This window comes from Benincasa hispida, chromosome 4 (assembly GCF_027475165.1).
Source record: "Benincasa hispida cultivar pf3 chromosome 4, pf3_genome.v1.1, whole genome shotgun sequence".
Lineage (NCBI taxonomy): Eukaryota > Viridiplantae > Streptophyta > Magnoliopsida > Cucurbitales > Cucurbitaceae > Benincasa > Benincasa hispida.
The window spans coordinates 68,474,324-68,485,638 of NC_143481.1; the positions used below are offsets into that span (position 1 = coordinate 68,474,324).

General features: G+C 36.3%; 1 protein-coding gene across 1 annotated transcript; it reads right to left on the reverse strand.

Annotated features, from left to right (window-relative positions):
• Nucleotides 1–339: 339 nt before the first annotated feature.
• Nucleotides 340–11,037, reverse strand: LOC150036914 (uncharacterized). Its single transcript, XM_090313269.1, has 4 exons — nucleotides 10,655–11,037; nucleotides 1,727–1,962; nucleotides 760–1,075; nucleotides 340–640 (listed from the first exon to the last, which is right to left on the reverse strand). Exons 1-4 carry the CDS (start codon nucleotides 11,035–11,037, stop codon nucleotides 340–342), a joined length of 1,236 nt encoding a protein of 411 aa, XP_090169395.1.
• Nucleotides 11,038–11,315: the final 278 nt, after the last annotated feature.

Below are 11,315 nucleotides of genomic sequence, written 5' to 3' on the forward strand. Positions count from 1 at the left end.
CCACACTTGGCTCCCTTAAATGCCTAACTAACCTCTCAAATAGGTAAAGCCAATGCCCTTGACTAAACTCCAACGCCTAGTACAAGGCCAACATATGGGCAAACACTTAGCCAATTTTTCTAGTTTCCAACGCATGGGTTACACTTAGCCAATTTTCTAGCATCACCCAAGAGTCAAGCTTTCAAACTTAAACATTTCTTCTAACTTCTTACCCTTTTACCTACAATTAATCATTAATTCTAACATTAACCTACTCAACATACTTGTCTCAGTAGGGAACATACACAAGTAGAGAAATTAGGGTTTAGGGTTTACATTTATCTCCCCCTTAAGAAAATTTCATCCTCGAAATTGTGCTACAAGCCCGTCAATTAAACAACTGCGGATACTTGTTTTCATTTGCTTCTCAGCTTCCCATGTAGCTTCTTCAGTGCTATGGTTTCTCCATAGTATCTTTACCAAGGTATTGTCTTGTTCTTTCCTATCAAGAATCTCCACTGGTTCCTCTTCGTATGGCAATTTTTCTTTCAACTGCACTGGTTGCTCAGGTAACACATAGGTAGGATCTGGCAGATACTTTCTTAGCATTGCCATATGAAACACATCATGGATATGAGATAACCATGGAGGTAATTCTAACCTGTAAGCCATTGGGCCAACTCGTTCTGTGATCTCGTAAGGTCCAATGTACCTCAGGCTTAACTTCCCTTTTCTACTAAACCTAAGTATTCCTTTCCACGGAGACAACTTAAGAAATACTTTATGCCAACTTTGAATTCCAATTCTCTTCTCCGCTTATCTGAATAACTCTTTTGTCTGTCTCGAGCTGTTTTAAGATTTTCTCTTATAATCTTAACACTGTCTGACATTTGTTGAACAAGTTCTGGGCCTAATAGTTTCCTTTTGCCCACTTCATTCCAACATACTGGAGTTCTACATGGTCTCCCATACAAAGCCTCATACGGTGCCATTCCGATACTCGAATGATAACTGCTATTATACATAAAATCGATAACCGATAGATGTGTATCCCAACTGCCCTTGAACTGCAATATTGCTTGGTACCCATAGCTTTCTGCAAGCTAGGCCAAAACTTCGATGTAAACCTAGAATCTCAGTCCGATACAATCGAAATTGGAGCTCTAAACTGACTCACAATTCTATCAACATACAACATAGCTAACTGGTCTAGGGTAAAAGTAACCTTAACAGGTAAAAACTTAGTTGTTTTTATTAATCTATCCACGATTAGCCATATACCATCATAGCTTGCTGTTGTCTTAGGTAAACCAAACAAGAAATCCATCATAACATGCTCCCATTTCCACTCTGGTACTGGGAGTGGATTAAGCAATCTTGCTGGCCTCTGTCGTTTCAGGCTTAACTTGCTGACATACTAAACATCTGTCAACATACTGTGCTATTTCTCTTTTCATACCAGGCCACCAGTACGACTTCTTTAATGTTCTATATATCTTCGTACTGCCTGGATGCATAACATAAACTGAACTATGTGCTTCTTCCAGAATAGCCTACTTAAGTGCTAAGGTATTAGGTAGACATATTCTACCTTCCTTCTGTAACACTCTATCTACTCTTAACTGATAGTCCATTCTCAGACCTTTACTTACTTCTTTAGCTAACTTCTGAAGATCAGAATCTCTTAACTTTTCACGTAGAATATCATCTACTAAAGTAGGACGTACTTAAAATGAAGCTATCAAACCTCCTGTTTGATCAACTGACAATACCGCTTTAACACTATGAAACTCATGTATCTGTACATCTCTTACGGAACAGATAGTAGATCTGGCTGATCTGGTCTTTCTACTTAGAGCATCAGCCACCACATTCGCTTTACCTTGGTGATAATCAATTGTACAGTCATAATCTTTGATCAACTCGATCCATCTTATCTGTCTCAAGGTTAGCTCTTTCTGATCGAAGATATACTTTAGACTCCTATAATCAGTGAATATATGACAACGTTCACCAAACAAGTAATGTCTCCACAATTATTGCTAACTGATGAGAAGCATATACCACTAACGACGAGAAGCATAGGCCACTACCTTTCCTTCCTGCAATCAGCACACATCCTAATCCCTGTCGGGATGCATCACAATAAACCTCAAACTCTTTACCTAGTGTGAGTAAAGTCAACACTGGTGCTGTTATTAACCTCTATTTCAACTATTGGAAACTATGCTTGCATTCTGGCGACCACTCATGTTGGGTTTTATGTCCTAAAACTCGTGATTTGTAAACATTAGAAATTTTGAGAATTCAATAAAGTTGTTGTTGAATATATTGTTTTTTTTAGAAATTCAATAAACCTAAGTCCTTTGACTATTACATGAGTACTTGAACTTTATGTGGAGACATACAAGTGGATCAGGTTCGAGTAAATAGTCAAAATGATCTATAATATATGTATAAGGTTGGGTACCTTATTCTGGTAACACTATTAGATGTGGCCTACTCTGTAGTTGTTACAAAGAATTGTAAAGTGCTACATACGAAGTGATCCTAATTCGTGCATGTTGGGACATGAGGAGTGGGTGTCCTGTGCAAATTAGTTTTGTGCAAGATCGGACCACGAAACCAGTCACTCTTGTTTTATAACCCTGTGTACTGTTTAAGACTGACTATTTCAAAGCGATGACCTAGGTAACATAACCTTGCTCCTAAGCTAACTATGGACTCCTGTTTGTTCGGGATTATCCTTTGATCTGCAAACGGTGAGAATAGATTAACTACCTCTGGTCAATAAGCTTACCATTTTGGGGATAAGACTGGATGAATAGCTGGGAACATAAGGTGCAAGAGGGAATTCACTCCTACCCGGTTAGGGTTAGTAGAGAGGTTGTTCCCTTCAAGTGCTGATTCCAGGTTTTGAACAAAAGGCCTCACCCTCTCATTGGCCTGAGAGGGATTCGATTTGTTGATTGGATCACAAATCAATTGTTCATTAGGGACTTACGAGAAATCTCGGGGGGAAAAAGAAATTCGACCCAACCGTTATTACGAGAAATCTGTGAAGGGTTAACTTACTGATAATGGCTATATCGGGTGGACATAATATATCTATAGTGAGAGGAGTTCAGCTATGGGCTTTAATGGAATCACCCATTAGTTAACAAATGGGGGTTAGATCGGTCTAATGAGTTTAGCCAATTAATCTCGGATCGTTGAAGCCCATGATCTGTAGGTCCGCGAGGTCCCCCTACTAGCTCAGAAATGAATTAGCTCTAGAATAGCATGATAAGTTAATTTGAAGTGTTCAAATTAGAATTAAATGAAATTGGAGAAATAATATTTAAATATCATTTAAATATTTGAAGATAGAATTGTGTAAAAATCAATTTAATATTTGATATTAAATTAATTGGAATTATTTAAATTGTTTAAATAATTATTTATTAATTTTATTAAGAAAATTAATTTATGAAATTAATTTTGTAAAATTAATAATATTTTCAATTTTATTAAATAAAATTGATTTATGAAATCAATTTTGATAAAATTAAAAAAGAAAAGAAAAACACAAAGTTGGAAAAATGGGTTTTTCCATTGTCTTCATGTACTAGTTCACCAACAACTTACTTTGAATCTCATGCAACAAATCTCTTTGCATGAATGTTTGCAATAAATTGAAGAGATTGGAGTATTTTGAAGGTAATGCAACCGAACAATTTTTTAAAAAAAAAATTCATGAGAGAAGAAGCTGTTCTTCTACTGGGTTGCTACTGTGAGTTTCTCCAAATTCCTTTAATTCTAGCTTATTTTGAGTCCCACTACTCAATCTAGAGCACCAAGAGGATAGTAGGGCAAATCTTGGGGTGGTCTACAACAAGATTAAGAGGAGATTTTCAGTTGGGTTCAAGCTTAGAGGAAGTTCTTCAAAGGTATGTCATGAAACCCATTTATTTCTGTTGAAGCATGTTTTCTTTTATGCCAAAGTTAATGAATTAGAGTGCTTATGGATCCTGGTGTCTTCCGCTGCATATTGGTACCTTCCAACAACTGGTATCAGAGCATCATATAAGCATTCAATTCGGTTTAATTTTGGTTTGGTGGATGTTTATATGAGTGATATGAAACTGCTGTACTAATATGGTTCTTTGAGTTTTGGCTTTTAATTTCACTTTGATTTCTCGTTTAAATTTGTGCTCTTTTTTGACGAGCTTTATGCGTTCGTAAGGGTCTGTAATTTATTTAGAGTCATTAAAGTTGAAATTAAGCTGTAAATCGAAGAAACAAGCGAAGAGGTCGAGTTACAGATTCCAGAAAATCAGTCTCTATTCATATCGTCGTTGAGCTTCAGTAGCCAAACGATCGCTTAGTTTCATGCGCTAGACGATGTGAAGAAAAGCTAAATGATCGTGTAGCTTCGGGCATTGATCGTTGAGATGTTGTGTGCTAGACGATGTATACCTATAGGAGCTAATCGATGCATTGTATTGCTATACGATGGCACTCCACGATCGTGTAGCTTCAGGTGGGAGCTAAGCGATGTAGTGAAGAGCTATACGATAGCGCTCAACGATCGTTTACCTTTTATTGGGAGCTAAATGATGTGTTGAGTAGCTAAGTGATAGCACTACATGATTGTTTACCTCTATGCGGTAGCTAAGTGATGCGTCGAGATGCTAAGCTATAGCACTACACGATCGCTTACCTATGTGCTGCAGCTGGGTGATGCGTTGATTGCTATACGATGGCACTAAGCGATCGCTTACCTCGAGCGTGCGCTAAACGATCGGCTTCAAGCGTTAGACGATGGAGCTAAGTGATCTGTAGTAAATTGTTCGTTCTAAACAATGGAGCTGTGCGATAGTATTAGACACTAAGCGATCGTGTAGCTTCCTTTGGCACTAGACGATGACACTATGCGATAGTATGAAGACACTACACGATTGTGTAGCTTTGATAAACGATCATGCAAACACTAAATGATCAAGAAAAACGCAAGACGATGGTCGTCATTGCTAAACGATGAGACTTAGCGGGATGTTAAACATGAGCAAGAGTTGCCGGTTCGACCGGTTCTCTTGAGTTTCGGTTCGGTTCAACCTCGAATGGTTTTTGGCTGGTTCGATTCAGACTTGGTTGGTCCGGTTCAGATGGTTCGGGTCCGGTTCAAACTACTTGAGCTCGTTTTGGAGCAGTTCAAGCGGTCGGGAAGCAGTTCAGAAGTTGTTTTGTAATAATTAGGTTTTGTTTGCTTTTTTTTTTTTGTCAAAACTAAAGCCATATCAGTTAGTGTTCAATTATCATGTGATGTATGTTATAATTAAATAAATCTTGTATGTGCATATAGTATGCCATGTAAATTTAAAATCCCACCATAGGAAGCATGTTACATGCATTGAAAGTATGTTATAAAATGTTATAATATATAGTATGTATATTATTGTTTCTTTTATTTAATATAATAGTTATGTTAGATATTGAATTCCTTTGTTGTTTCTCGTGGATGTTTAGCATGTCTAAAGTTTTATAAGCTGTTATAAAATTGGGTTAGACGTTTAAAATCCATAACAAAGAACAACTGCATGCTCACTTAGGTTAAGCACTTGTTTTAATAGTTAAAATAGGTCATTAAACTTGTAAAACTAGGGTTACAAACTCAACCATTATATAGTCCTATCGAAGGCTGGGGGTATTTAAGTTGACGGTCTATGAAACACCTCCTACTTGGGGATTATAGCCAAATAATTGAGCGTTGGTAACTAGTTTTATGAGCATTCGTGAGGGGTGTGAGGTAATAAAAATGGTTTATCACCTAGACATCGTAGGTTTAAAATCCATTTATAAGTGTTATACTTGGATAAACCACCTAAACTTAGGGTTGTTTTTATTAGCCGAAAAGAACCTAAGTATAAATTTACCCAAACATTTAGAACTTTTTTGGGAGAATAAAAGTTATTAGCTCTCATGTCCTCAAGAGTTCACACCATGAGACCATGCTCGGCTTCTTGTCGATTTTACCTTGTCTGCTCCATTCGGAAAGTGTTTGCATGGGTCGATAACAAGTTGAATAGAGGAAGCCGTTCATAGTAAGTGGGTGAAGGAAATGTGTCAACATTGTCCTATGGTCTCCTTCATTAGTTTAAACCGTGAGATTCCTATGTTGTGTCTGCTGTCGTTTTTATGCGGCACTAGCTAGTCATTAACCACGAAGATCCCTAAGGAGGATTGTAACATAGGATTCGGAACAACCCAGGCTTCAGTAAAATGAATAGGGTCTTATAGTTCCGCCTTGGGTATTGTCTTTTATTTCGGAGGGCATACTTATACCATTCTGTAAAATCTAAAAATGGCGGGTCTACACATACAAGACTTACTAAGTGTTAGTAATGATCTTGACCGAAAATGATAACTAAATGACTATCGGAATATGAGTTATTCTCGAGATAGTATTTGGTCAAGAACTGTCTTGCTTTTGTGAAGGAATTCTTGACTGCCCCACGATAGCATTTATTCTAAATCACTTAAGTATCGTTGCAAAAATAATGATTATGGGTACATTATCAGTTTGTTAAAACTTGATTGGATTTAAAAGCAATTCACTTATAAAATTTGTTTATAATTTCAGAATGACGAGTTCAATTATATAATTGTTGGCTTCAGACAAACTGATTAGGGATAACTATTTCACTTGGAAATCGAATTTGTACATAATACTCACGATTGACGATTTAAGATCTATCTTAACGGAGAAATGTCTTCCCATTCCTAGCTCTAATTCCAACCGAACTGTTCGGGAAGCATTTGATAGATGGATTAGGGCAAATGATAAAGCCCATGCTTATATTCTCGCTAGCTTGTTTGATGTTTTTGCAAAAAAAAAAAAATACGAGGAGTATTGCCAAAGAGATTATGGAATCTCTGAAAGGGATGTTTAGACAACCATCCTTCACCTAAGGCATGATGCTATCAAATACGTTTCCAATAGTCGCATGAAAGAGGGGACCAATGTTCGTGAACATGTCCTAGACATAATGGTCCACTTTAATGTGGTTGAAGTAAACGGTGCTATGATGGATGAGAGAAGCCAAGTTGGCTTATTCTAGAATCTCTTCTGAAGAGTTTTCTGCAATTTTGTACCAATGCCTTGATGAATAAAATTGAATACAACTTGACTACTCTACTAAATGAGCTGCAGGCTTTCCAGACCATGTTGAGAATTAAGGGTCTGGAACCAGAAGTAAATGTTGCTTCTACTGAGAAGAGAGGAACGTCCTCCAAGCCGATGTTGCCTCCTCTTCACAAAGTAAGAGTATTCTAGCGAAGAAAGATAAAGACAAAAGGAAAATGAAGCCTACTGGTAAGAAAAGCAAGAAAACTGCTGCAGAGAAAGGGAAATGTTTCTATTGCAACGAACAAGGACACTGGAAGAGAAATTGTCCTAAATATCTTGCTGAGAAGAAAGCAGAGAAAGTTAATCAGGCAACTTAGTTCCTGAAGTCCGCTTACTCAGCTAGACCAATGGGAGATGTTGTTGATGAGGATGTTATTACCTGCTTTTGAAGTTTTGTAATGAACATATTGTACATATTTTTTTGTTTTGAATGAAATATTCATTTTCAGAAAATATGTTTGTTCTATCTCATAGCAATTTCTTTTAAGAATCAAAATTGTTAAATGCCATTTGAAAATATTCAGATATTAAACAGCTAAGATCGAAGTATAATAAATTTAAGATTTCTAGATCTGACTGTTAACTAGAGTTGTTAAGGCAGGTCAGACGCATCTTAATTAAAAAGTTGAGAGTACCTCAATGTAGTGGGATGAAAGTATGCTTCCTGGCCATTATTGAGAATTAGATTCATTCTCCATATAGTTTAATAAGAAGCCTATTGTACACTAATATGTTTACAATGATTCTTTCAACTAAAGTGTTTGAGAATCATCTAGTAAGGCTAGAAATACCAGAGGTTAATAACCTTGGGCAAGTGGGAGAAATATCGGGTATGAGATATCGAATGGTAAAACCATGGGTATGGGATGCCCTAGTTTATTGTATTTCTCTATAAAACTTAGAAACTCAGTCTTATATATCAGATATATAAGTTACCATTGGAGTTTTAGTCCAAGTGGGAGTTTGTTGGGTTATATGTCCTAAAACTCGTGGTTTGTAAACATTAGAACTTATTCTGAGAATTCAATAGATTGTTATTGAATATATTGTCTTCTTTTAGAAATCCAATAAACCTAAGTCCCTTGACTATTACATGAGTACTTGAACTTTATGTGGAGACATACAAGTAGATTAGGTTCGAGTAAATAGTCAAAATGATCTATAGTATATATATAAGGTTGGGTACCTTATTCTGGTAACACTATTGAATGCAACCTACTCTATAGTTGTTACAAAGAGTTGTAAAGTGTTACATACGAAGTGATCCTAATTCGTGCATGTTGGGACATGAGGAGTGGGGGTGTCCTGTGCAAATTATTTTTGTTCAAGTTCGAACCACGAAACCAGTTACTCTTACTTTATAATGCTGTTTACTGTTTAAGACTGACTATTTCAAAGCGATGACCTAGGTAACTTAACCTTAAGCCTGAGCTAACTATGAACTCCTATTTGTTCGAGATTATCCTTTGATCTACAAACGGTGAGAATAGACCATCTGTCTCTGGTCAATAAGCTTACCAATTTGGAGATAAGACCGGATGAATAGCTGGGAACATAGAGTGCACGAGGGAATTCACTCCTACCTGGTTAGGGTTAGTAGAGAGGTTGTTCCCTTCAAGTGCTGATTCCGGGTCTTGAACAAGAGGCCTCACCCTCTCATTGGCCTGAGAGGGATTCGATTTGTTGATTGGATCACAAATCAATTGTTCATTAGGGGATCAGTGGGACTTAAGGAACAAAAGGTAATTTCGGGGGTAAAACAGAGATTCGACCCAACCATTATTACGAGCAACCTGTGAAGGGTTAACTTACTAATAATGGTTATATCGAGTGGATATAATATATCTACAATGAGGGGAGTTCAGCTATGGGCTTTAGTATAATCACCCATTAGTTAACGAATGAGAGTTAGATTGGTCTATTGAGTTTAGCCGATTAATCTCGGATCGTTGGAGCCTATGATTTGTAGGTCCACGAGGTCCCCCTACTAGCTTGTAAATGGATTATCTCTAGAATAGCGTGATAAGTTAATTTGAAGTGTTCAAATTAGAATTAAATGAAATTGGAGAAATAATATTTAAATATGATTTAAATATTTGAAGATAGAATTGTGTAAAAATTAATTTAATATTTGATATTAAATTAATTAGAATTATTTAAATTGTTTAAATAATTATTTATTAATTTTATTAAGAAAATTAATTTCGTAAAATTAATAATATTTTCAATTTTATTAAATAAAATTGATTTATGAAATCAATTTTGATAAAATTGAAAAAGAAAAGAAAAACATAAAGTTGGAAAAAATGGGTTTTTCCATTGTCTTCATGTACTAGCTCACCAACAATTCACTTTGAATCTTCATTAACTCCAAGCATGAGCTGCATCTCATGCAAAAAATCTCTTTGAATGAATGTCTGCAATATATTGAATAGATTGGAGTGTTTTGAAGGTAATGCAACCGAACAAATTCTTTTAAAAAAAATTCGTGAGAGAAAAAGCTGTTTTTTGCTGGGTTCCTACTGTGAGTTTCTCCAAATTCCCTTAATTCCAACTTGTTTTGAGCCTCATTACTCAATCTAGAGCACCAAGAGGATAGTAGGGCAGATCTTAGGGTGGGCTACAACAAGATTCAGAGGAGATTTGTAGCTGGTTTCAAGCTTAGAGGAAGTTCTTCAAAGGTATGTCATGAAACCCATTTATTTCTGTTGAAGCATATTTTATTTTCTACCAAAATTAATAAATTAGAGTGCTTATGGATCCCCGAGTCTTCCGTTGCACATTGGTACCTTCCAACAACTCAAACTTCGCATCATTTCTGGTCAGGTTTGTCAATAGTAAAGCTATCTTAGAAAAGACCTCCACGAATCTCTTGTAATAACCTGCTAAACCCAGAAAACTTCATATCTGTTACAATCATGGGTCATTCTCGGTTAACTATTGCTTTTGTCTTTTTGGAATCTACACTGACTCCGTCTGTTTAAACTATATTCCCAAGAAATACAACTTGATTTAACCAGAAATCACACTTACTAAACTTGGCATATAACTTATTTTCTTTTAGCATTTGCAACACTAACCTTAGATGTTTCTTGTGCTTCTCTGCACTATTGGAATTAATCTATCATCTATGAAAACTATCACAAACTGATCAAGGTAAGGATGGAATATCCTGTTCATCAAGTCCATAAATACCATAGGAGCATTTGTCAAACCAAATGACATTACTAGGAACTCATAATGTCCATACCTAGTCCTGAAAGAAGTCTTTGGAACATTTGTTTCCTTCACCTTCAACTGGTGGTAATCTGATCTCAAATCTATCTTAGAGAACACCGTGTCTCCCTTTAACTTATCAAAGAGATCATCTATACGAGGAAATAGGTACTTATTCTTAATTTTCATCTTATTTAACTATCTATAGTCTATACATAATTAGAGAGTACCGTCTTTCTTTTTGAAAAACAAGACTGCGCTCCCCAAGGTGACACACTAGGTCTAATGTACCCCTTATCAACAAGTTCCTGTAGCTGAACTTTCAACTCCTTCAATTCTGCTGGTGCCATTCTGTATGGTGCCTGGAATATAGGTGCTATACTTGGAATTAACTCAATAGTAAACTCAACTTCCCTGTCAGGCGGTAAACCTGGTAACTCTTCAGGGAACACATCTAGGAATTCTTGTACCACAGATACATCTTCAGGTTTCAGCTTCCTATCTTGTGAAACTGCCACATAGGCTAAATAAGCTTCACATCCCTTACTTAGCAACTTTCTAGCCTTCACTGCTACTAATATTAAACTTCCTGGAAGTATTCTTTTACTTCCTACCAGAATTATCTCTTGTTCACCTGGCTTCCTAAACACTATCTCTTTCTTAAAACAATCCATAGTGGCATAATGTTTACTTAGGAAATCCATGCCCAAGATAACATCAAGCTCTAGTAACTCTAGCGGAATCAAGTCAACCTATAAACTCTGATCCCTAAGAACTATTTCACAATTCTTGTAATACTCATGCATAACTAGAGTATCTCCTACAGGCATAGAAATAAACAAGTCCTCATTCATATGCTCAAGCACTTTATCTATATGCAATGCAAACATGCTAGATATGAATGAGTGCGTAGCATTAGGATCAAATAACACATAAGCGGATTGATTATATA